We start from the raw sequence: 26,933 nt of genomic DNA on the forward strand, positions 1-26,933 counted from the left end.
TCCAAGACTTGGTCTTACACTAATGAACCAGGGTTTTGCTGGTCCAGACTAGGCTCAGTTAGTCGCCTTTGCTCGGTGCTTCCCAACTGTATGGCGTGGCCGCAGCTTAGGAATCAGGTCCAGGTGCAGGTCCAAGTGGCGGCTAACAGAGGAGAAGTGTGCTGATGGCACAGAAGTCATTCAGTGACACAGGTGTCAGCCTGGCCTCTGCCTGCATCATGCTCATGCACCGGCCAAGGTCAGTCCCAAGGTCAGAGGGTCAGGCGAGGGTCACATCCCTGAGACTATTGAAGGTGAGAGAATATTCCCTAAATAACATCCAGGTCTGTCATGGCTTTGAATACGGAAATGGTGGCTTGCCTTAAAGATGAACCATACCACCAGAGACAAATGACTTGCAATTAGAGTTGTGTAGTCAACTGTGTTGAGGGCTCTTTTTTTTCCTCCCTAATCCTCTTCTCTTCAAATATGGGAGTTGAAGAAAGCATTGCTAAAATGCAGAAAACACGAGGATAGTAGATTAAAACTTTATTGATTTCATAGAAAGTTTTATTGAGTTAAAATAAATGTTTTCCTTTAAAACATATTAATATTTGATATGGTGAATAGCTAGAAAATAATTCAATTTTCTTTTACCTTGGAGGTTTTTCTAAGTGCAGAATTTACTGATTCTTGTGTGTGTGTGTATGTGTGCATATGTATATATGTGTGTGTATATATGTATATATATGTGTATATATACATATACATACATACATACATACACACACACACACACACACACACACACATATATATATATGCACTATGCAGTTCTTGTTTGGTGTGTCCTTAGTGGTCCTCTTGCAAAAACAGACAAACACATAGCAGAAGTGCGTGTACTACAGGAGGTGGGGGAGGGTTGGGTTCAGAGTTAAGAATGTGTTTCTCATTTAAAAAAAAAAAAACAGTTTTGTGGATATTCAGATATTTGTTTCATTCATCTCAATTTATAGATGGTCAAAGATACAGATGCCCAGGGCTTCAAGAAGGACCTGCCTTCTGGGTGCATGAAGGTGTCTATTTTCTATCTCCATTATTAGTAGTCAAGAAGGGTACAAGTCTTCCAAGCTTCTTTTGTTGTCAGTTTGAAAATATCCTGTAGCGTCTGCTGGATTCAATGATTTTTCATGCTTGTTTGTAAATCTGTTCCAGCGTACACAGATGCAATCGGAAGCCAGGTGGACCCTGACAGTGAGGAGTTCAAATCTGACATGATGCAGCCCGCAGATAAGCTCACGGCATTTCCTGCATTGGCTCCACAGCAGTTTAAGCCTCACATTTGCTCCTCTAGGCAGGAAAGTTTGTCGCATCTTTCCCCCTGATTCAGAGTTTTATGGTTTAACATTTTTATTATATCTGTTTATTGTGTGTGTGTGTGTGTTTGTGTGTGTGTGTGTACATGCATGTGCGTGCATGCAAGTATGTTTGTGTGTGTTTGTGTGTTTGTGTATATGTGTATGTGTGAGTATGTGTGTGTACGAGTGTGTGCATTCCATGGCATACTTGCAGAGGTCAGGGCATGACTTGCAGGAACCAGTTTCCTTCTACTGTGTGGGATGGTGGGGATTATTCTCAGATAGTCGGGCTTGGTGGCAAAGGCACCTGTGTACCTGCTGAGCCACCTCAACTGCCCTGTAGTTCTTATTTTACAAATAAGATGTTCAAAGCCAAGTTGAGCCAGTGTTCTTAGACCTATTTCCTTCAACGACACTAAGATCTGATCGAAAGGCCCCTGGTTTTAGCATCCCTCACAGGAGTTCATTCCTTATGTGGTTGAGGAGGGTTTTCCACAGGCCAGACTTGATTAATTATGTGTCAAAGCCGTGGAGTTCACCATTCTCTAAATCCCCATCATGTCGCTCAGGGTACGGCATGAACCTGCTTAATCTCACCCAGGGGAGTAAGTATGCAGCAATGCAGTCCCTAGATGTCCTCTGTCACGTGTGTGCCCGGGGTTGCGGGGAAGACTGGATCTGTAGGTGCCAATGTTGTCACAAGTTCACAGCTTCACAACCAAAACCATTCCTTAAGATGGTTCTGGGGCTTTGCGCTCACTGTGAAGGGTCAAAAGGATGTGGCCAATTCCTCTGTGTGCCTCTGTTCAGGAGCATCAAGGGATGCCTTGCATACATGTGCCTCATCCCACCTCCCCAACTCTGTTCCTTTCACCGCAGCCTGGCCAGGCGCTGCCTCTTTCTTCCCTATCTCCCATTCTCTCCATTTCTTCTGTTCATGCTCCAGATCTTCCTCTCTAGAGAGAAAATTTTACTTTAATTCTTCCCCTGGTTGTTTATGAGTTCTTACAACGTTTTGCTTTATAATATGTTTAGATAGGAATGATTTATGTTTTCAGAGTAATTTGATCGGAAATTTAAACTTTTACCAAATTTTAAGTTGAATACTTACAGATTCACTGGAGAAAATATGTCTTGAAGACATATGTCTTTTCTATCAACATACTGAATTAATCGTTAATAAACAGTTCAGTCTTGGGGACATGGCTCACATGTTGAGCACACGCACTAGCAGAGGACCAGAGTCTAGATCCATGCACCCAAATCAGGCAGCTCACAACTGCCTATAAATCCAGCTCCAGAGGATATAACACTTCTGGTTGCTGATGTGGTCAATACTCATGTGGAGACACAATACATGTAATGAAAATTGCTCTTAAAATTCTATCATTAGTTTATAATGGTTAACAGGCCCTTGTCTATAAAGTGCTGGGCATGAGAGTCTATAAAATTTCTACATTTTGTGTAAATATATTAGCATCATATACACAGTTATTTCTGCTTGTGTAAAACTGTACAAATGTCCTTCACATATAATAAGGAAGACACAAGGGACATCCACAGTGATGTCACAATCCTCAGCTGCTGTGGATGTGAACCCTTGAAAGGTGGGGCTGGTCCTTACAAGTGGCTTGCAGAGAAGCCTTTCATGTGAAGGGCTGGGAGTCAGGACTTACTAAACAGGGAATGGAGTTTGGTTTCATGTCCTTAGAAGAAAGCATTCTGTGGGCCATCCTACGGCATGGTAGCCAACCCTCTCCCAATGCAGTCTTTTGGTGGCTTCCCACAAAGCGAGTCCTGCAGTGATTAGAAGACAGCTTCACGCTCTTCTTATTTTCCTCAGAGAGGGAAGTGTCTCTGGAGTGCTTTAGTTGCTGTCTGTTCACAGTGAACACAAGGCTGTGGAGCCCAGGATGGGCCTACAAAATCCCACTGAAAATCAACTTGCGCATTAAGAGCTTGGGAGAGAAAGACTGAAAAGAATGGCCGGTGGTGAGGTTTCCAACACAGTGCAGCAAACACACCTTCCTCTCAACACAGTGCAGCACAGCTTCCTTCAGGCTGAGGGTGCTCTCTCTTCTCTCTCTCTCTCTCTCTCTCTCTCTCTCTCTCTCTCTCTCTCTCTCTCTCTCTCTCTCTCCTCTGATTAGAGAAAACTGAGGGGCTGCCTCCCCCGTGCTTTTAAAATTCTCAATAACGACAGGAAGCTGAGGAAGTTCATGGGGCATCACTGGGTGGTGGGAGAAGTCAAAATGGGCCTGGACTCATTGTGGAAGAGGACAGCAGAGACTCTGGGCAAGTGCCAGAATTCCTGTGAGTCTCTCCCAAGTTCCAAACCTTAGTGGTATGGGTGCATCGCAGCTCAGCCACAGAGGGCTGGATCAGGGGACAAAAGAGCTGTGCACGGAGGAGGTGGAGCGTCAGAGACCCAAGGGTGGCAAGAGAACCACAAAAGACAGGAAGACTACAGGGAAGAATGGAGGAAGCAAATAAGGGGAGATGCCAGCCAAGGCCTAGAGGAACCCTCAGATACCGTTTGTCCATCTCTCCACACGGGGGCACTCGAGCACGTTCGAATGCACCAAAATGAGTTTGTTATTGGAAAACCTGTGTGCTGCACAGCCTTTGGGGTCAAGGCTCCCCTCTCACTCATCTCAGTGCCAAAATGGGGTGGAACAAGGTTTGGAAAGGTTGCTGACCTCCAAGCACTTTAGCGTTTCCCTGTATTTACACATAGGCAAGCTGGAGTCAGGTGGGCCTTGAAAGGCCTTGCTCCCGAGGCTTGCCCTAAGCTAGCACAGGTGTCCTGTCGCCAGTTCTAGACTTGGCCTTCCCTTCTTAAAAGGAGCAGAAGAAAATGAATCAATTTTGAAATCCTATGTGGTGGGAAGAAGGCGCTTCTGGGAATAGGTACTTCCCTGTGCCTGCTCTTTCTAGGCCTTCCTTCCTTCCTTTGCTTCCTCCTATGCCCCGCAGCCGCATTCCTCCTACCCCAGGCTCTCAGGGGGTCTTTGCCCAAGTCAACCACAGGCAGAAGAACAATATTAGGTGGAGTCTCTGGGAGTCCCTGGAAGGCAGCTGTGTGCTGCAACCCAAAGAGGACGCAATGGGAGCCATGGGCGCGAAGGCAGTTCGGGGTTCTTTGCTCAGTCCTAGCGCTGTCGCCTCTCACTGGGGCATTCGGCCCACGTCGAGCTAGGAGTGCCCAAGCCCTGAACCTTCATCCAGGACAACTGGTGTTCTGAGAGTCCTCCTGCTGGCTTCCACCTCCAGTTCCCTGAGACTAGAACTCCCCAGGTGCAATCACCCGGGCAGGAGCTGGGTACCCCGCTGAGAAGGGAAAGGAGGAGCTGCTAGGGGCCAGGGCGGGGAACAGGAGATGAGCCGGGATGCAAGCTGGTCTCTAGGTGGTGCCAAATAATGGGGCCTAGACATGTCCCCTTCCTTGTGTGTTTCTGGTGTCTTGCTTTCCTTCCATCTCTTTGGTGAGGCCGAATGTGGCCGTATCGAGGACTTAAAAAAAAATAGCAAAGCAGAAAGAGAAAGCGATTACTCCGACCCCTGGCTTCCGCGCCGCCGGGGAGGGGGCGGAGAAGCTGAGCCAGGCAGAGTCGCTCAGCACCCAGGCGACTCGCGAGTGGCGCGGAGCGGCCGGGCTCGCCTTTCTTCTTCTTTCCCCACCGCCTCCTTTTCCCCCCTTCTCTCTTTTCTGCTGGAGGGGGTGGGGATAGGGAAGAGAGATAGAGAAAGGAAATTTTTTTTCGAAGCATCCGAGCCAGTGAACCAGCTTGCGGCGGCCCATGGCTTCGCTGTACCAAAGGTTCACCGGCAAGATCAACACCTCGCGCTCCTTTCCGGCGCCCCCGGAGGCCAGTCGCCTCCTGGGTGGCCAGGGGCCGGAGGAGGATGCGGGTCCGAAGCCCCTAGGGCCGCAGGCGCAGGCGGCGGCGCCCCGGGAGCGTGGCGGTGCGGGTGGCCGTCCCCGGTTCCAGTACCAGGCTCGGAGCGACTGTGACGAGGAGGACGTAAGAGCACCGCGGTGGGTGGGTGGCGGTGGTGGGGGCTTCAGCGGGAGGTGAGGGCCTAGCGATTCCTGGGGGTCTCTGGGTTCCCTGCTCCTCGCTTCCCATTCCCCCTGCTGTGCTGGAGCGCGCTCAGACACTCTCCTTGGCTCTCAGACACTCTCCTTGGCTCCCGATCTCAGTGACCATGGTCCGGAGTATGTCTCTGCGGTGGTAGCCAGGAGTTGGTGGCTGGAACAGGCAGGGTTTTGGAGCTGCGCCTGCTGGGATGTGGACTATGCTTGGAATTCACTAGATTTCGTGGATGTCTGTTTGTAACCGCAGCCCGCCGTAGTTCCCAAGGAGGGAATTAGATCTGTGTATGCTTGGAGTTGTGTTTTATATTTATTTTCCTGCTTTGAGGCTCAGGGAACAGCTGATCCGGACTCCTTTTTCCTCCTTCCACTATCCAAGGTGGCCCTCCTCTCCACTCTGCGTTTCTTCCCTCTTCTCTGTCCTCAGATATCTTCTCTTTCTACGCCTGAGGTTTATACCTGTGGTGTTCTTTTCCTGGAAAAAGAAAAGTCCTAACTTCACAGCCCTGGCCTCTGACCCCGACCCAATACAGCATTCCAAACTACTTAAGTACCTGGCAAGCTAATCTGGACTGCAAGCCTGTGGGCCAGCAACTCTACTTGGGCCATGCACCTTCCTTTAGAAGAAGTTCTAGGAGCAGTCCCTTACTCTCAAGTTTGGGCTTCAGAGACTGAATTTTCATACTACCCTAGAAATCAAGGAGTCTTTTGGGGTACCAGTGGCTCCAGAGATGAAATGGGTTGACCTTCCATCAGGTCGGTGCCAAGAGGACTTTCAGGAAGGGAGAGTTTGGGAGACAAGTGCCAGGGGAAAGCCCTGAGGCAGGCAGGTCTGGCTTGGCTGTGCAGCAGCCCCTTAGAGAAGGGTGTGTAGTGTTTGAGGAGTGGCGGGGATCCCTATGCAGTGCAGTTCAGTAGCACCTGGATCTTTGCCCAACTCTTAGTTTTCCTAGCCCTTGTAGGGCAGCCCATTGCCCTGAAGGAGCGGGAGGTGTGGCCCCAAGAACTGTAGAGTCTGGAGTAACTAGACTTCAGTGTTGTGCATGGCAGGACAAAATGCTTCCGTGTGTGTGTGGGGGGGGGGTGGTTTTCAACTGTCAGATCTTACAGACCCACTGAGGCCATGCTATTGTTCATAGTATGTTTCATTTTGTTCTGTGAGACATAGGGACTGCCACGGCGGTGACAGGAGTTGAAGGGGGGCCCACAGTCCACAGCCAGACATCAAGCATCTTTCTCTCTGGTCACTTCCAGATTCTCCTGGTTAGAAAGAGAAACCAACGACTAATATCGTCCCTCACTCCAGTGGGTCAGTCTGGAGGAAAAAGGACAAATTCTTCTGATATCTAGTTCAAATAACTAGAATTCCTTGAGGAGGGCAACAAGCAATGATGAATTCTGGCGGATTCTGTTTACTTAGGATCCTGGGGACATGACTGGGTGGCAATGAAGACAGGAAAGATGCACAGTGTCCCCATCCCCCCTCCCCCCACTCCCAAATCTGGCTTAAAAGCTTTGGATTATGGGTCTGGTATGAGCTTGCTCTGCTAAGCAGGCTCTAGATGTCGCTAGGAGAAAGGACAGGCAGGGCTGGAAGCATCAGCTGGTCTCCGCCCATCTGGATTGGGCTTGTTTGTTTGTTTTTTAAGAGCCTAGCTGAGAGCATGCACCTCCTGCTTTTCATCGTGATGCATAGCCAGAGCTGCTGCTCAGATAAGTCAAAGTCTGAGGTCAGCTGCAGCTCAGGGATATCGAATCAGTGGGACATGTGTCCACTATGAGAACTCCAAAGGGGGGCTCTCTCAAACTCAGATGTATCAAGTCCTGACACAGTGTTTGTGTCCTGCAAAATACAGAAATGTGTGTCTGCATGCACCCACGCACATGGGCATTGGTCGAGTGTGCTAATGTACTGGGGTGTATATATTTCCCATCATTGGGTCAAAATAAGCACACACGCTTCCTACAAAGTAGCATTTGTTGGTATGAAGGAGCATGAGGGTTGTTCATAAGGCGCTTTATAGGTAATACAAGTGCCAAGTAGCGAATTCTTGATCCACGAGTAGATTTTAGCTGTTCTTGCCACAAAAATCAACAAAAATAGTCATGTGAGGTAGTGGACATGTTCATACTCATCAACCTTCCTACTTCCTTTATGTGCCCATAGTATTATGGTGTTTACCTCCTATGTGAGCAAGGAAGTGTTAATTAAGTTTCAAATGTAGAGTTGAACCAATGACGCTCAGCTAAATGTAGCTTCAATTTAAAAAACGTCTCTTAAAATGAAACGGAACAAAAAACTTCTCTTTTTTAAATTGGAGAAACATTTACCAAAAGGCAGATGCACAAATCAAACCATTTTTCTTCTGAGAACAGAGGCTGCAGTTTGCTTGCAATCAAAGGTAACTGGTAAAGTTCTTGGGTTTAAAAACTGCTAGACATGTCAATCTCATATTAGCATTTTTTTTTAATCAAGCGGAATGCAGAGCAAAAGATTTGTGACTGGTTAGGAGTACTTTGCTTTGGTGAGGAGAGGGACGCCTAGAGGGAGGGAGGGATGGAGGAAGGGAGGGAGAGAGGGAGGGAGGGAGGGAGAGCTCATCCAGGAGCTTTAGGAACCTCAAAACTCCCCGTGGAGCTGTCCAAGGTGTTGAATGCTCATAGAAAATCTCCATCACTTGTGTCTGAGTGAGAAGTCTGAATAGGAGGCTGGTGACCTCATCACATGTCTGTGTTCTGCCAGTCAGGCATAGCTGTTGCAATACGCAGTGCATTTGTTTGCTTTATGTTGCTGAGATAAAACACTGATCCCTTGGGCTAAATTCTCCTATATCAATCATTAATCAAGAAAATGTCCTACAGAATTGCCTACAGGCCAATCTTATGGGCACACATTCTCAATTGATGTTCTTTGTCTCAGATGACCCAAACTTGTGTCCAGCTGACCAAAAAAGAGCCAAACACCAACCAGCACATATGCGAACAACTTTCCAGTCCTACTCATCTGATGTTGGTACATGGCATAACTTTAAAACACATTAGGCTTTACGTATCTTGTCCTTAGACCCAGAGATGGAGATAAAAGTGGTATTATAGTGAATATAAAAATGTGCAAAAACAGACATGAAGACTGGGAGAGGGCTCAGTGAATAAAGAGCTTGCCATACCAACATGAAGACCTGGGTTCAAAGCCCCTGAACACATGTAAAAGCTTACCTTGTTAGAACACTTGTCTATAATCTCAGTGACCCTGTAGAGAGATAGGAGGTAGAGTCAGGAGAATCCCCAGCAGCTTGTGGGCCAGCTAGTCTGGTGTGTGCAGAGGGGAACGATGAGAGACTCTGCCTCAAATAAGGTGGGAAGGGCTGAATAACACCTAAAGCTGATCTCTGGCCGTCACTGAAGCACTGGGATACTCCTCTAGTTTCCTTTCTGTCTCTGTCTCTCTCACACTTTTTTAATTAAGTAAAATAAACATGCCTGTGTATGACTAAGAAAAGGTAACTTCCATGAAATGTAAGGTACTCTACAAATTATCACTCAGATAAAAATCTAGCCAAGTCTGCCCAGAACACCCCTCCACTAAAGTTAAAGGACTAGTGATGAGCTAAGAAGTTGTCGCACAACTGCAGACCGTGCCACACTGTTTGTGACCAATGACCTGTTTGTCACCTGTGAATCCACAGATGACCTCTCTGGGTTGTGTCAGGGCTGATAAAAATTGCTAAGTTGACAAGATCTGCAATCTACTGAGAATAGGTCACCAGGCATACTGGTGGGGGAATCATCTTAATTTTGGTTAGGTTAGTTGAGGTAGGGAGACCCACCCACTGTGGGCAGCACCATTCTTTAGGCTGGGATCGTGGAGTATAGAAAAAGGAAGGAAGAAGGGAGTTGAGTACCAGCCTTCATCATTCTGAAACCTAACTGTGCATGGATGCTATGTGACCGTCCATTGCAAACTCTGGCTGCTGTAACTTCTCCACCATGACAGACTGCACTCCGAAAATGTAAGTGAAGAATCAATCGTTTCTCCCGTAAGCATTGCTGAGGCATTCCACAGCACTGGCGAGAAAAGACACTGACCTGGTGGGGCTGTCCTAAGGGTTAGAAATCCACCCAGAGGCTCGTCCATCTTAGCCAGTTCCCTTGCAAAGTTTACATGCATTTAAACAAAATCAATTAGTTGGGCTACCCCTTTGAGGAAACAGTGGCCACTTTTACTTAAAACTCAGTGTGGAGAGTTGAAAATAAGTTGCTTCTAACAAGCTGCTGAAAGTGACTTTTAGCGAAATGCAATGCCTTGCTCTTGGAATTAACTGTGGCACATTTTCAAAGCGCCTCTTGTCAAGACTGTACTTGAACCTTTCTCTCCAGTCTCTGACATGGTTTTCGGGGTCCTGCACACTGCCACCATGGTCCTCTCTCAAGGATACATTGCTGCTTCTGCTTTCTTCATTTTCGGTGACTAACATTGTCCTAATGATATTAATATGCGGATGACCTGAATTTAAAACCACAAACTGGCCAAAGCTGAGATCCACTGATATACCACGGCCCATGATGTCCGTCAGCCCAACAGGTCCAAGTTCTCCATCCTGCCTGTCATTTTAACCCCCAGTCTATCCTCTTTGTCTCTACCCTGATCTTTCAGTGTATGATGTCACGTGTCCATGGGATTTATCAGCTTTGTGACTGGCTTCTTAAGCAGTTTGCCACCATGAAGATGTCCGTATACTCTGAAACTGTTTTTCACCAGCATTAAGTAACTTTTAAGTTTTAATTACACATGATTTTACCACCATGATATATATATATATATATATATATATATATATATATATATATGCTAAACCTTTCTGTTGTCCTCTCCTTCCCAGAATCTTCCTCGTCACGACATTGGCAGTGTCTAGAATACCCACCCCCAGAATGGGTATGGGCAATAAGCGAGTCATTTATTTATCATTTGGAGCTGTGACCAGGGAGGCACCCAGTATACATTTAATCTCCACATCAGTGGGACCTGCTGGGCAGATGCTGTGGGTACAGTAGAGGCTCACTGAGCCCGGCAGCTGCAGGGACAGCTTACCATCATTATCTCGACTTTTTACAAACAGTTAAGGTTAGTTTCCAGAGTCCTCCCCCTGTCCTGGCATACTCCCTGCCCCCCCACCACCCACGACTTCTCATACAAGAGTTGATATTAGCTCCAGTTTTTATCCTCAATGGTCCTCTTTTCATCATCTGACTTGTGTGTAGATTTGCACCCTGTGCCATGGTTACTGCACAGTCCACACACAATATGTCACAGGTGTGCTGTCAACCTCTTGATATGACATCCATACCATCAAATGATTTCCCCTTGTCTCAGTGCCATCCTAACCTTTGTTCTAGATGAGAGCCTTCTATTCTTCAAAGCTTTGCACCGTGCACTTTTCATAGTACTGTATGAGTTCTCCCTCCTTCCTTCCCTTCTTTTCTTTTCCAACTCCCTCTACACATCTCTCCCGCCCTCCATCTTCCTGTGCCCCCTTGATCCCTTTCTGATCTCAGCCTTGGTTCTTTGGCAAATCCTTTCCTCCTCCTACTCTTTAAAGTTTGGGTCTCTGGTGTTCTATTCATCCCCTTCATGCTTTTTTCACCTTTGTGCAAAGGAAACATAGTGCGTCCCGTGGCTCCTGCCGGAAGATTGTAAGGACACTTTTGTTTCTCAGGACATTGCCTCTCTGAAGATAATTTGCTTTTGCCTTTTTTTTTTTTTTTTTTTGGAAGTGGGCAATTCTAGAATTGCTAGGGCTGTGGGTTAACTGGCATGATTGCTCTGCCAAGCTCTCAGAAGACATGTCAGCAGCTTTGCAGGTTATAGCAAAACATCTTCATGTATTGGTCACTAATTCCAATTGAAACCCAGCATAAACACACATGAACCACATCCCCCAGTGTCCAAGCTCCTTTCTTGTATTAAGATTTTTACAGGTGAGCTTTGAGTCCCCTTATCTCCCTGTCACACCATCTCACAGCTCACCACTGGATTTTTTTTTTAATTTAAAAATACTTTTAAATTCTAAATTTTATTTAGATTGTTACTGGAGACTATATTTAACACAAGGACAACAGTGCTCAGGTAAAGTCATTGGTCACTTCTCTTAGCTATAAATTCTCTCACTAAAAATTGGCCAGAGTCCATGCTATGCACAAAGCAAGGATGTATAAAGTTCTTCCCTCTGAGCACAGCGAATGCAGCCACAGGAAGCTGAAAATGTTAGCAGACAGTAGCACATCCTCTGCACAAAGAGGCATTGCCAGCAGAATGAGGAGTGGAGCCAAAAACAGCAGCGAGGATGCTTCACCTCTGTTCTGCACCTGCAAGCTCCAGCAGCCCCACCCTGTCTCGTGCCACCTGCACATTGCCTTGACCTAGGAGGGAAACCAGGCAAGGAAATTACCTTTGCACTTGCGACATTAACAAGAGCAGACTGCCCTGGCTTGTTATTGGGCGGGTCAGTTGTGAACCACAGCAAACAAATTTTGACATGTTAACAAGGTTTTACTCTTCAAAACTAGCAAAAAAAAAAATGTGTCTGTGAAGCAAGAATGTGATCTCTTCCCAGGGGACATGAGCTGTTGGCAGTAAGGGACTTTGAGGTAGGTATGAAAGCCAAATTTACATGCCATGGTTTTTTTTTTTTAATTGCTGCCAGCTCACATTTCCAAATTTTACATGGATCTGTTACCTATAGGTTAATGAGACACAGGAGTATTAAAATTTAATAATATTAATTTTGTCTCTGTGCTGTTGGCTCATTTCCCCATACGAGACCAACCATGAACCTTCTTATATCACTAGTCGTTACGGGTTGTTTTAGATGCTGGCCCTAGATGGCCTTCTTTTTTTCCTTCCATAAGTAAAACTTTTCCATTTCTTACCCAAAGCTTTTCATCCTTTACAGTCGGATTGATGAATGAGTTTAATTTTTGTGAGCAACTGGCAGGAGTTGCTGGGTGAGATGTACATGCTGATTGTAGCCGACCCTGCTCCTTTTAATTACTCTGACGATAATAATACATTCATCAAGCGCCGGAGAACTGCTTCTCTCGATGTGCAATATCGATCCTCTCATGCAGTGCCGCCTATAAAAATAATAATCCTGTGATCCTTTTAAAATTAAACTCTGGTTAATAAATTGAATGTTAAGGGCAGAAGGGGACCTGCATGCCACGTCATGGTTTTCTTCCATTTCAAGCTTATTGATTTGATTTTATAGAGATGTAAAATACATGTGTCCTTTCCCAGGAACAGCTGCTGCACCGTTGCCCTTAAAATTAGGTCCAGCCTTCTAAACTTACTTTGGTAGAATTTTTTTCTTTGATTGATAGCCTCGAGCTTTATTGATGACAACAACACAGTCAAGGAGATGACAGCAGGCACATCCCCCAGGTTTCTAGACTCTTCGTCTCGTTCTTCCTTGTTTTCCTGTGTATGCCTCTGTAGCTGATTGGGAACTTGGTTTAATTGTGTCAGTGAGTTAGAAATGGGTTCCGGAGAGATGGCTTGGTGGTTAATGAATGGAGTTTGATTCCTAGCACCCACATGGTGGCCAACAACCATCTGTGACTCCTTCTCCAAGGGATCTGATGCTCCCTTTTGACTCCTACAGATACCATCATACATGTCTGTGTATGTGTGTGTGTGTGTGTGTGTGTGTGTGCATACAAAAGTTTAAATATATGGCCATAAAATATAAGCCTAACTATTTTGATTCCGGGTGGTTACACTGTTTGCCGGGGGACGCTGGGCCAGCTTTATTGTATGGCTGTAAGATTCTTTCACTTCCCTCAGTAGTTTTCCTTCCGCGCAGGATAAACAGTTTTGCGTTCTCTAGTATCACTCATATGCACCTCAAGCCTAGCAAGAGTTCATTTTTGTTCCACCACAATGGTGAACATGCACACACACATATGCACACACATGTGCATGCACACACAGAGACATACACACACAGGAAAGCGAGACTTCTACAAGACCTCTGCGATGCAGGGAGTGATGGAATAGGTGCAGAGGGATGCCTGGCTCCCTGGACTTGCAGGGGCTTAGTTTTAGGAGTAGAGCTCTCAGCAGGTCCTTGGGGGTGGGATAAACATTTAACAATGTACAAAGGAGGGGGAATGACCTGTCTCCAGATACAAACCCTCTTAGCTCCCGAAACAGCTTCTGTCTCTGGCAGAAGCACATAAACTTATCTCAGGCAGTACTAGGTGAGCCTACAAACAGTTACAGATGTTTGGAAGTTAGAAAAGTTACCCTGGCTCTAAGCCTAGTGGAAATGGAAAACAGAAACACACACACACACACACACCATGCACATTTGTTTTAATTTAAATGAAAAATGAAATCTATTTTTTAAGATCATCAAAGCCACTGCAGAAATCAATTTTTAATCTTCTATAGTGGTCAGATTTCATGTCAACATCAGCATTTACCTTAGATACATTGGGGCCAACTTTTAATGTAATACTAATTTTTGAAAGTGGAATAAAGGATATAAGTTCCTGCCCCAACTGAGATTGAGAAAGTGAGGTTTTTTTCTGTCTCCTGCTCTTCACCATTGTGGGAAAGTTTAAAGACACAGCCAATGGAACAAGCATGGCCGCTTTCAGACAGCAATGGTCTCCTCACTGCGTTACCTACAGTCTGTGCAGTAATCTTGTACCCCTCTCACATCAACAGTGTATGCATCTAGCTTCGTTAACTTTTCTCCATGAAATGCACAAAGTGTGCATCTAACGATAATTCATGTGCCCCACATACTATATACACAGTGTCTCCTAACCTCGTATAGCCCCTCTATTATAGATAGACACAATCTGAGAAAGAATAGATCAGAAGGAGAATGAGTTTGGTAAGCACTTGAAACCAGGGCCCCTTACCAAGGGGAGAGGTTGGAAGACAGACAGAGGTGGAGGCCTTGCTCCAGCTGCCTGAAGACAGGGGCATGGAAGAAAGTTTAGCACCTCTGACAGAAGCTCAGAGAACCATGTCTGGTTTGCTGTACCTCCCTGGCCATCTCTCTGTCTACAAGGCAGTGATGTTGCAGACTGTGCAGCTCAGATGGGGTCTGGCTTTGTTCTGAGAAGCATGTTGGTGACCTCATCACAGTCTAGCTACACTGAGCGGGCTGTAACAGAGGACACGTGTCTTTCTTCTGTGTGGGAGGTCATCTTTTATTTCTTGGCCCTGGTGGGTTCGGTCATGATGCAGTGGTGGGTACACAGAATGCTTCCTGAAATTTTTAAAAATGTGTGTGTGTGCGCGCGCACGTGTGTATCATATGTGTGCCTGGTGTCAGAAGAGGTCAGAAGGCACAGATCCCCTGGTACCGGAGTCACAGACAGATGTGAGTTGCTCTGTGGATGCTGGGAATTGAACCCTGGTCCTCTATAAGAGCAGCCAGTGCTCTTAACTCTCCAGCTCCATCTCTGAATTTTGAAGGCAAATACCTCCCTTCCTGTATCCCACAAGCTTTGCAGTTCTCTGATAAGCTGATATGGAAATTGCCCACAGGAAGGCAACAGAGGCCGGGGTGCTAGGGCACATGGGCCTCCTGGCTCCTTTCTCAGGGAAGGAACAGAAGGGTGCTGGAGCCTGAGTGGGATGTGTGGGGAGCTGGTCGATCCCAGGAGCAGGACCGGACAGGCCTCTAGGTTGCCAGCAGTGTGTGGCAGCCTCCTAAAGGTCTGAGTGGTTCATTAGGAAGGTAGCCTCCAAGAGCGTTGAGTGGAGGCTTGAAAGCAGAGCAACAGAGAGCCTGAGGCAGGCCCTCAGAGCTGAAGGGTCTGGTCTGGGAAATTTAATTCCTTATCCAAGCATTTGGCATTGTTTCTTGTTGCCACAATACATGGGTTTGGACCAAGGCTGTTTTCAGCTTAGACGGTAAAGGCTATGTGCTTGAGCGTTTCCCTTCAACACAATTCTCATCCTCACCTCCACCCCAGTTATTATTGTCCCTGGGAATGTTTGATTTCTACTCTGTATATGGAAAGGGCTCTTGGGACGTCTCTTCCTCACTTCCAAAATTTTAGCTCTTCCAAAAGGATGGGAAATTCAACCCCATCTCTCCCCCCACCCCCACCACCGGTTGTCTGTTAAAGAAGGAGATGTTGGAGAAGGCAGGACATTGTTTCTATAGAAACCAAGCTGCTGGTACAGCAGGGTCTCTGGCTTCTGTGTTGGGCAGCTGGCCTTACTGAATTCAAAGTCACCCACATTATTCCTCATTGCGTCTTCTGGCTTTCTTTAGCTGGTGTCAATCAGTGTGGGACAGGAGGTACTGCAGCAGAATCCTGAGGTGGCTCCGCACCCCCAGTGACCTCACTAACCCTGCTGTCTCAATGGGAAACTGGCATCTCGCACTCTGGGATTCTGTACTGTAGAAGTTCATCCCAGAGTCCCAGGATGCAAGGAGGACTTGGAGTGTCACTGGCAGCCTCTCTGTATTAGCACCCTCTGCCTGACTCTTGAGAAGCATCGTCCTTCTTAAACAGGTTCCTTTCCCAAGTCCAGTCCACAGGTGGCTTCCCTGGGTCCTGTTTCTAGTGTGGGTGCCCCCCTTCAAGAACACTGCATAATTAGATTCACCTGCAAGGCAAGATCCACCCCAGGCAGGACCACCTCATCTCACTGAGAGCAATGATGAGACGGTGTGATATGCTTTGTCCTTTGATGGCATCTGTCTCAGTGGCTCTCACTCTACCGAAAACATTGGCACACCTACTATCCATTCTCCTCAACTCCCTACCCCAACACGTACCTTTATCCACTGGCTGCTCCCATAGGCTGAGGTTCAAGTTTCCTGGAAGATTACTTTCTCAAGAACTCCAGCTCATCCTCCCTGGTTAGAATGGAGCCTAGCCCACTTGCTGCACCCGGGATCCCCCACCTCACCATCATTTGATCTCCCCTTGCCATCATGCTCAGCACTCTCTGATACATTATAGAATGCTTATTGTGCCTCTTTCCATTGCCAGAATCTTGGCAAAGCTGGGAATAAGGACTTTGAGCTGTTTTGTTATCAAACACATAGTGCCCTAAACAAGGAATTCGTCTGTGAAATGACTGAGTGAGAGTACCAGACCTGAGATGCCTCCCATCCCTTCCATCAGAATAAGCCTGCTTTCTTTAATTCTACTTTTTTCAGTTTGCCTTTCAGGTTTTGTTTATGGTCTCTTTTTAAATACAATGCTGGGGATTTAATCCAGAGTCTGAAGCATGCTAGTTATGCCGGCATGTTGAGCTATCATGTTAAAATTGAAAGTATTCTGAAGCAAAATTTCCAAACTTTTCCCTTGGCCTTTTCTCCGGTGTCTGAAAGGGAAGTCTCTTTTTGATTCCCAGGCTGCTGGGACAAGCAGAGGTTCTTTTCGACTGCTCAGCCTAAGCAAACAGATGGGCAAGTGGTTGTTAGGAAAACAGCAGCATGGGAACTGGAGATGGTTCAGCAGGTAAGAGAAAGCCCTGCTCTTCCAGAGGACTCAGGTTTGGCTTCCAGAACCCACCATTGGCTGCCTCATAGCTGCTGTAATTCCAGCTCCAGGTGATCAGATGCCCTCTTGTGGTCTCCATGGGCATAGCATTCATGTATAGATACACTTATACATATACACACATACATACACATACTTATAGTTTTTTGAATCTTATCAAAATAATAGCAGAATTTATTTTATAGAAACAACATTTAGCATTTATAATGTCCTGTGTTGTTTTAATAAATTTGACAAGTAAGGGTTCAATTAAATTGGTCTCTAACCATTTTGCTCATTTTTTTTTGTTGCTATTGTAATTAGAGAATAGTGAAGAGTCCCACAAAGGAAAGGGGTTCCTATAAGAGCAGCATGGCCCTGAGTCACTTTGATCAGAACTTTGCATTACCTCACTCAATATAATTGAAAGGAAAAAAAAAAACCCACAGCTTCTTTTTCTATGATCACATCTTGATCTGACAGGTAGGAAATCAAATGAGAGTATTTTTGAACCCTGCATCATTAGAGGGAAACTTAAATTCCCAGACCAAATTCTGCCAGGGGGAAAAATGTTCCTGGGTTCCGTAATGTCTCTGAAATTGCCTGAGGCTCTCTGGCTGTGCACAGCACCCATTTCTATGATAATGTAATCAGATCAGTCTTGAAGGATGGAGCCGGAGCTGGCAGCTCGACCTTTACCTTATCTCTGCCCCTCTACAGATGAACGTGGGCACCTGCCCCTCAGGTGATGTCAGGGCTGCGAGAGACCAAAATGTATAGGACAAAGATCTGCAGCTGCCAGACAGGGTTGGGTGAGGTCTGGGTTCTGGATGCTTGCATATCTGCACTCCCTACAGTGAGCAGTGTGACAGCCCTGGATAGATGAACCAAAGCCTGCCCAGTGACGTCAAGTCATCTCAGACAGCATGCTAAGCAAGCCACCAAAGCCTTGCGGGCAACCCATGTCCTTCATCTGAAGATGCATGGCCACTTGGGACAAATTTTAGAAGTGTCCTAGTGCCTGTAAGACTCATCACTGGTTTGAGGTCATTTAGTTCCATGAGGAAGTCATGGAAGTTTTGGCAAAAGTGAGAGGTCTCTGGCTGCTCATCAACCAAGATGTCATTCAAAAGCAAACATGCAATGAGCCGGAGGTGTTTCCAGCAACAATGGCCTGTGTTGTATCCAAGACTTCATTGCAGCCTTGATCTTGAGCTCATTTTGTATGCCATATTTATGCAAAGTGGTGTTCTCAGCATCAATAATTATAAAATTAAAATATCAGTCAACTCTGAAAAGTGCTGAAGATACTCTGGGTCCCAAAGAATTAAATATTTAGCCAGGATTGAATTATTTATATAAAACAAACAAGCAACCATCTCATTAATATGCAAATTTATTTTAACTGTTTATAAATAATGAACTTACATACATACCAGAGACTTATGTGAAAATAACTTTATCTGACTTATCATCAGTAAATGTTAGATTCAAATATATGTTTTATATCCTGTATACTTGGGGTTGCAGAAAATTTTCTTAGGGAAAAGAAGTTAAGAAAAGACAACATTTAGGAGCCCCACATTAGCAACCGTGGTTAAAGAGGCTGGAAACAGCTAATCCACTTTCTGGTTACTGGGTTTCAGTTGCCAAGGGGTCACAGAGCAGTTAAGAGCAGAGCTGTGTAAAAATACTTTTTCTGCTGTCGTCACATCGGGACTGGGAATGCAAGTCACTGGCAAAGCTCTAAAGCTCAGCAGCCAGTTCTAGTGCAAAGGAGATGGTGGCGGTGGGACATCTGAAAGGCCATTGCATGTCACCAGAAATATTTCAGGCTGCCTTTCTGTTCCTGAGATGGTTTGAGACCCCCTTGTGTATCCAGGGGGCAGCCAGCCACCATCAGACATGTCAAACAGAGCTGACCCTCTGCTGCTTCTCCTGTATGTCCCCACAAGGCCCAGCAATGCTGCTGCAGGGAGGGAAGGTCTCAAAGTGGTGTACTCTGAAGCCAATTTCTGGCTCTTACTTCCGGCCACTGGTTAAGGACCATAGGCACATCCAGTGTAGGACAGGCCTATGACCTTGCCAGGAGAGTCAGGACTGAATGAGCCAGAGTTGAGGAAGAGGCAAAAGAATGGTAGATAACTGGGGAAAGCTGTCATGGAAGAAACCGCAGAAGGGATGGATGACTAAACACATAGGGTAGGGGTGACTTTCAGGGCTGGTGGAATTTACCAGGCCTAGCATTCCTCCTGGGTGCAGGAAAGACCCAGTGTGCCTGGGAGCACAGCAGCTGTGCTCAGCAGCGTGGAGAAGCCAAGAAGTCTACTTTAACCAGCCCCCAACACAGATCCTAGACTATGATTTGGAGTCTTGGCTTTAAACTGCTCTACTGTTCTGAGTCCCAGGGTTCCCAATGAGAGCAAGCAGGGAAGGGTGGGACACACAGCTGACAGAATGTTGGGCCCCCCAAAGCAATTGTGCTCTTTAAATATTTTACTTGAATGTGCAATTTCAGATGAAGAAAGGGTTTGCGAGTTGAATGAGCTCTGCCGGAGGAGCAGTCACTTATTCCGTGAACCCCAAGGTATCCAGCAGGCTTGCGTGATGAGATGTTCTCATTACAGCTGAGAAAGGCACCGCGTGAAGAAATCAATGGAGCCTGTACTAATACCGCCATTAGAGTTGGTGAGACTAGTCATTGTTTGTTGGTTGACTCAAAGGTCCTCAGAGACAGGAAAGTGTGGTGGCACTGCCCGCTCTAGGCTCCAACCTCTGAGCTTGGATGCCAGCTCTGCATCACTCCGTATTCAAGGGCTTCTGCTTCCTTACTTGTAATATGGAGAACAATTGCAGTATGCTTCATGTCGGTTGGTGGTGAAAGCTCGGTGGATATGTCTGAAACTTTTAGAATCGCCCTCAGCGTGCCACAGACTGACGGGCACTGTGAGGACTTTCTTTTGATCAGACACAGTTGCTGCTGCAAAGGGCAGAGAACTGAGTGGCTGCAGTTCAGATCTGGCCTAGAGCAAGAAACGCCACTGGTGCAGGTGGTTGGGTAGTCGTTGCCAATGTGACCGTTCCCCTGTGAAGCCAGCCGTGAGCCTTGAGGGAAGGAGGAAAGGAGAAATGAAAGCAGGCCATTTCTGTTTACATGAAGTAAGTTTCTCCTTCTCTATTATACCACAAGGAACATAGGGGTGCCCCCCAATAATAACCAACCATCAGTCATGTCTGTGCTTGTGACACAAAATGGGGCTCTGTTAGCAGATGAAAAGCCATGCAAGGACAGAAGTGAGGGATGCAATCCCCATGCCGAGAGATGCACGTTATCACCTTAGGACTAATAGAAAGAAAAAAGGAAGTCACAGGGATCGAGTGCTTGAACACAGTTAAAACATGGGTGCCCTCAGAGTCAGTGGTCTCTAAGTGCTGGAGCCTCTCCTCTGTCTTAGGAATCTAAACTCTCACCAATAAACTTTACTTTCCCTGGATTTTCCCATCTTTTAAATCCTCAATCAACAGAGGAGAAGAACCCATACCTTAGCAGGAATAGCGTGTGTTTATATAATGTAATGCATAGGGTAATTGAGGGGCTTTGTTAGGAGACAGTCGGATGATTGCATGCCCTCCTGGCCCAGTTTTCTTGAGCATGACTTCAAGCCCATGCCACCTGTTAGGGTTTGTCAAGGAGACATGGTGAACACAGGGAGAAAGGTTTCTTTCCCATCCATGTTCATATATTGACATCCCAGCCACAAAGTATGGGATCGAGAATGGAGCATTTGGAAAGTAATTAGATTGGGCGTATGGGGCCCGGATGAATGGGTTTAGTGCCTTTAGAACAAATCTTAGAGAGTGTTGTAGCTTTCCATCTTCCTTGTAGGATACATTTGGAAACCACAGTTTATACCATAGCACAGGGCCCTCCCCAGAGCCTGAACATATGGACTCTGATGTCAACAACCAACCTCCAGTCTATCCAGGGTCACCTACCTATATGTCTTAGGCAGGGTTTCTCACAAACTGCCTTCTAATCTCGAGCATTTAGGATTAGAAGTGTCTACCTCAAGAGGGAAGGGCATGTTTTGGAAGAGAATGAGAAAGCCTTTTCAGACTGTGAGGCAAGGTACATATTTGAGTGCAGTGGTCCAGAGAAAAGAGATGGGATTTCTAATAGTTCTTTAATAGACAGGAAGGTATAGAGGCTTCCTGAATTTTCTGCTAACTCCCCATTGCCATCAGAGCACATCTGACAGTTCCGAGCAGTCATCACCCTCTGGCATTCTTCCTAGTTTTCCTGGCTCCAGCTCTGGCCTGTGCTCAAGGCACAGAGTTCAAATAAACTCTGTTGATGAGAAGAATATAAGATTTCACTTTAAAAATACGATTATGAAGAGCCTCATTTAATCTAATTCATGAGCATCCGTAGTGTGTGCATATAATCAACTGTCAGCTTTGCAGTTCTGGTCAGGCAAGATTGGGTCTTTGTTAGTACAAAGCTAAGGAAGAGCTGCCAGGGCAGTTTCTAAGCTGTCCTTAAAATTTTTTTACACAGGCTGGGGAGATGTCTTAGTCAGTGAAGAGCTTGTCCTGCAAGCATGTGGGCCTGGTTTGATCTCCAGGGCCTACACTAAAAAATAGACATGGTGGAATATGCTTGTAACCCCAGCACTTAGGGGATGGACAGAGGCAGATACCCAGAGCTCACTGGCTAGCCAGCCTGACCTCAGCAGTACGAAACCCTAGGCCAGGGAGAGACCCTTCAGAACAACAAACATATGGGTAGTGTGTGAGAAACACCTGATTATTGACCTCTGGCCTCTACAGTCATACATTTGCATATAGACACCTGCACATGTGTGCGCACGTGCACGCGCGCGCACACACACACAATTTGCACATGTATTAAAATGTTTTCATGACCAAAAAGTATAGAAAACATTGAACTCTTCTAAGTTGTTTTAATGACTCAATTGCACCTCACAGTGAATAACAGAATACTAAGTAGAGATATTTTTGGAGAGATTTCACACTTGTTTGTGTCGGTTTAGGTTGGTGATAGAATCTGGGGACAGAAATTGTGTGTCCTTCTTCGTTCCGCAGCAAGAGGGATTCTTCACTTCCGGCTCCCATAGCCATCCTCACTGTGGTGGTCTGAATGAAAATGGCCCCCATAGGCTCATAGGGAGTGGCACTGTTAGGAGGTGCGGCCTTGTTGGAAGAAATGTGTCACTGGGGGAGGGCTTTGAGGTTTCAGAAGCTCGAGCCAGGCCCAGTGTCTCTCTCTCTCTTCCTGCTGCCTGCTGACCCAGATGTAGAACCTTTGGCTCCTTCTCTAGCACCACCTCAGCCTGCACACCACCACACTTCCTGTCATGCTGAAAACGGACTAAACCTCTGAAGTGTAGGCCAACCCCAATACATCATTTTTCTTTATATGAATTTCCCTCTCCTTCTGATGGTAGAAGGGGTCCTGCTGTCTGAGGAAAATCCTTCTCTCTCTCTCTTCCAGTTGTAGGGAGGGTTGGTACCTCTCTGTCTCTTTGAACTGTAGAGAGAATCCCTCTGTGTCTCATTCAGCTTCTAGTGGTTGGGGGAACCAAGGCCTTTAGTCAGCATCTCTCAAAGGGATTTTTAAAAAACAATGGCTTATGTGCAATGGATTATTATTCACTCATAAAAAAATAAATCCTGTCATTTGCAGTAACACAGGGAACCAGGCAGTCACTTATATACACATACAAATACAAATAATCTGTATACATTCAAGCAGGAAGCTTCTCAGCGTGTAGAGCAAGCAAATGTGTGGTTGTGACTTCTTCTTGGCCGAGCAATGCCTCTCCATCTTCTCCCTGACAGGTTACCGCCATTATGCTGGAAACTTTTAGGACAGGCAACCTCACTTCATGGCTCCTTTTCCTGGCAGCCCCACTAATTCCTCCATCTAAGCTTCCTGTTGGTCTGCCACGTTCCCAGGACCTGCATGCTCTGTACAGGAAGGGCTTGATCTCATCTCAGTGAACACAGCCTGTGTCCTCCACTTTCCCCTCCTACAGAGCCCGAGCTCCTGGAGGGCAGGGCTGTGCCCAGGTCTCAGGAGCCTCCATGTGACCCTGAGCCCATGCCGCCCATGTCTGCTCTCACGGCAGGCCGTCATTACTTGACACAACAGGCAGTCCCAGTTGGCAAATGAGAAGATCAGTGCTCTAGCTTTAGGGCTGAAACTAAGGAAGATGAAGGAGCCTTGCCTAGTCCTCCACTCGGGACACCCGCACCCAGGGGCTGTGACATTTCTGCATTATTCAGTATTTCCACCCAGATGCCCTGCTTCCTGCTGGGTCTGGCTTAATAGGAAGGAAGCTATTTTTAAGTGTGTCCTTTCACAAAGGAGCAGCCACATCTCTTGGGGCTTCTGGTTCCTTCCCAGACAGTGGAGAAATTCATGTTTGGGGACAAGCAATGAGCAGGAAGTTTAGTTAGGAAAGAAATGTAAAATGTCACAAGTCGTTAAGAACAGCAGTGTCTTCACGGCTCTGTGTGTCCAGCCTGCCAAGTGGCTAAGTGGACACCCCCAGGGACACTTGGCTGCCACAAGTTTACCTTGCAAAGTGACCCATTTCTGCACTAATGGGCCTTGCAGCCTGCATACAGCGGTGTGTCTCGGCCACCCAGCCCCTTTGCAGTCTCTCCCACTCTCTTCGCAGCTTGCCTGACCACTGCACCTTCCTTTCTCATACCAGATTCCTCCCGTCTTCCGCCTTGGCTGTCTAGGACCTCTGTATGTTTCTATCTCTAGAAAATACCAATTGTTTCTTAAGATCACTTCAAGGTCATTTTACCTCTGAGGTAGCCGTTGGAGTTGGAGCAACCCTCTGCTTCTCCTAGAGTTAGGTAACCTGCCTAGTGGTAAATCACGTAGTCATTACACACCCGGAAATGATCCCTCCACCACCTGGCATTCCCACCCCACCAGAGCTTACTGACTGCAAGATGCATCTCAACTTGTTTCAGAACCTCTTGGTGTATGTGATAGTTATTATTGACCAGAAACTTTACAGGCTCTCGAATCACCTAGATGACAGGCCTCTGGGTATGTCCACAAGGGAGTTTCTAGATTGACGAGACAATCCACCCTAAGTGTGGTCGGCACCATTCCATGGACTGAATGGATAGGGGAAATGACCTGAGCCCCAGCATTTGTCTCTCTCTGCTTCCCGGCTTCAGATGCAATGCTGTCTCCTGCCACCAAGCTTTCCCACTGTGAGAGACTGTTCACCTCCTGATTCAGAATAAACTCTTCCTTCCTGAAGTTGTTTCTGCCCATCATGTAGTCACCTCTGTGAGACAAGTGACTGAGATGAGATGGGAACAAGGACATCTATGAAGTTTAAGACATGGACATAGTTGGTGAAAGATAGATATAGCTTGCATTTTTAAAAAATTCTCCCACTACAATTTATGAAACAGGAAGTCACCAATAAATGTAGAAGTGAAAGAAAAAACTGACCTGCTGAGTACTACTAGTCTGGTGTGGGGACTGCTCTATTTTCTCTGGGAAGAGCTGGATTGCAAAACATTTTGGCTTATGTACCACATAGTCAACTTCTCCCCTCTGTGGTATAATAGAGGTGCAGACAAGAAGGCATGGATGTGTCTGCTAAACTTGCTTTAAGAAAAGAGGTCAAGGGAGGGGAAAAAAGAATACAAGGCCAACTGGATTTAACCCATGGAAAGTAGTGGGCAGATGTGAGGAATGGCAATTGAAGATTACCAGGGATGAACTGAATGGCACACAGGTCAACCATGAGCCAAGCCACCTCTGTACTTAATGGAGAAACCAAAACAGATGGGTTGACCTCTGTCTCAGAGCTGGTGACCCAATAAGGTAAGGATCTCATGGTGGACATGTGGCAGCCAATTGTCCTTGCCAGTCAGCCTTGCATATTGGTGAAGGGTCGCATGGTGAGCGCATCATAGCCAGATGCTGGCAAGCTGTGCCGTTGGTTTACCATGAAGCTCCTGCGAGGTACCGGCAGCACCCATGCTGCAGTAGAAGGCAATCTTTGCAGATCACTAGCCGAGAAGGCAGTAGAGGAAAATCAGATCCGTCAGCAATGAAGGATGACTGTGGGAGGCTCTGGAGATCGCAGGGGTCCCAGAGAAATAGGAACCACTTGAGGTGATGCAGGAGGCCAGGGAAGAAGGCTCTGTATAAAAATCAAGATCCAAGAGTTTGCAGAGCCCCAGGAGCAGTCAAGGGCCTGAGCTGCACAGTGTATGGCAGGTTACTCTCAAGAACAGGGACTCAGGTACAGAAGGCAGAAATGATGCCTGGGACACAGAAGGTCAGTTTTGAGAAAGTCATGTCTTTTTTCTGACTCCATCCTGGAAATGAGGCATTGACTGAAAGAGGCAGGATTTGCCATTTGGAGCATCCTTCTCGCCAGGGCCCATTAGCACATTGCTAATAAAGCGATTTTAAAACCGCTTCAAATAACGAGTCCCCAATCCTCCCATTTGGCTTCATTAAAAGCTCTATGAAGACAGCCAACCAGAAAGTCTCCTGGAAAGTCCCAGCTCTGGCAGGACTGTTCTGCCATGGTGATAACTAGATATGGTCCCCTACCCTCTCTGTTCTAAGTAGCATGGCTCTTTCAAACACCTGAGCTGTACTTAAATCATCACACTGTATCCCACGCCTCTGTCCCTCCAGGAAGCCATGCAATGCTCTGCTTTGCCATGGCCAATGGGTCCTTAGTTCTCACAGTGTCGCTATCAACTTGTTCTGTTTTCCCAGCCTTGTGCCTCAGGGTCCAAGCAACTTTTTGCTGCCTGGCTTGGGACTGAGCCACGACCTTGTCAGAGTGCTTGACCTTTGTGATTTGTGGTGATGGAGCTGATGGAGCAGAGTAGGAAAGAGATGCTACTCCAGTGCCGCCGTCACTGCTTCTGCCCCTCCCAGTGCAGTCCACAGTGTGCTCCCTGAGAACAGTCTCCTGATTTTGCCTCTGGGTGTTTCTCCATGGTTGCCTCAGTTACCTATGGCTGCTGTTTCCATCACAGCTTCACAATGGTACGAACTCTGTGATGCCCTAAACAGGCCCACCATTGGCAAATTGAACACCTCCTCATCTTGGACACCAGCACCTTGCATTTAGGCCCGTTCCTTCTCTCCTGAGTTTTGAGTGACAGGCACATTCTAAGGTGATTCTCACAAGTGATACTGGCTTTTGCAGAAGCCACCCCTAGTGAAGTGACTTGTTGTTCTTTAGCTACTGGAGCCCACAGATGACAAAACTGTGGTGGGATCGGGGACAGGACACACCCGTGATGGATCTGCCCAGAGCTCTGTCTGTCCATCTGCACAGGAGGCTCACTTCTCCCTGGGTGGATGGTGATCTCATGTGCACAGCAAAGGTGTCCACTGCACAGTCAGTTTTATATGGATTCTATGTTCTTGATAAAAGGGAAAATAGAGCCAGCTGTTTTCCAACATCTGCATGTGACATCCCACTCACATTTTCTTTCTTCTTTTTATTTATCCTTCCTTCCCTCCCTCCCTCCTTTCTTTCCCCATCTTTCCTTCCTTTCTTAACTTTGAGGTGGAGTCTCATGTAGTTCAAACATGCAGCAAACTTTATATATAGCCAAAAATGATCTTGAATTTCTGATCTTCCTGCTTCTACTTCCTCGGTGCTGTGGTTACAGGCATGCACCATCATGCCCAGGTTTTTCAGTGCAGGAAATGGAACTTAGGGCTTGCATGCTAGACATTCACTTACTCTACCAGCTGAGCCACATTCCCAGCATTCCACTCAAAGTTTCTGGAAAGCTGTATTGATAACATGACCTAGTTATTAGAAGTTAGTCACAGCATCAAGGTGTATGCTCTGGTGACAAGCAGGAGATTAATTCTTGTTCAGAACCAGAGTTTGCTGTGTTACCTCCTTGAACAGGCTTCCTCTATGAAGCTCTTT

General features: G+C 46.5%; 1 protein-coding gene across 3 annotated transcripts in view; it reads left to right on the forward strand.

Annotated features, from left to right (window-relative positions):
- Positions 1-26,933, forward strand: part of Dpp6 (dipeptidyl peptidase like 6) — an 887,986-nt gene that overhangs the window by 225,761 nt on the left and 635,292 nt on the right. The window contains exon 1 of one of the 3 annotated variants that reach the window (XM_057791918.1): positions 4,777-5,362. The exons of the other annotated variants lie outside the window; for them this stretch is intronic. Within the exon in view, the coding sequence (XP_057647901.1) occupies positions 5,138-5,362 (225 nt within the window). The 5' untranslated portion in view covers positions 4,777-5,137. Of the gene's footprint in view, positions 1-4,776; positions 5,363-26,933 lie in introns of those variants that run through there. 3 annotated transcript variants of the gene reach the window in all.

Source organism: Chionomys nivalis, chromosome 1, assembly GCF_950005125.1.
Source record: "Chionomys nivalis chromosome 1, mChiNiv1.1, whole genome shotgun sequence".
Taxonomy (NCBI): domain Eukaryota; kingdom Metazoa; phylum Chordata; class Mammalia; order Rodentia; family Cricetidae; genus Chionomys; species Chionomys nivalis.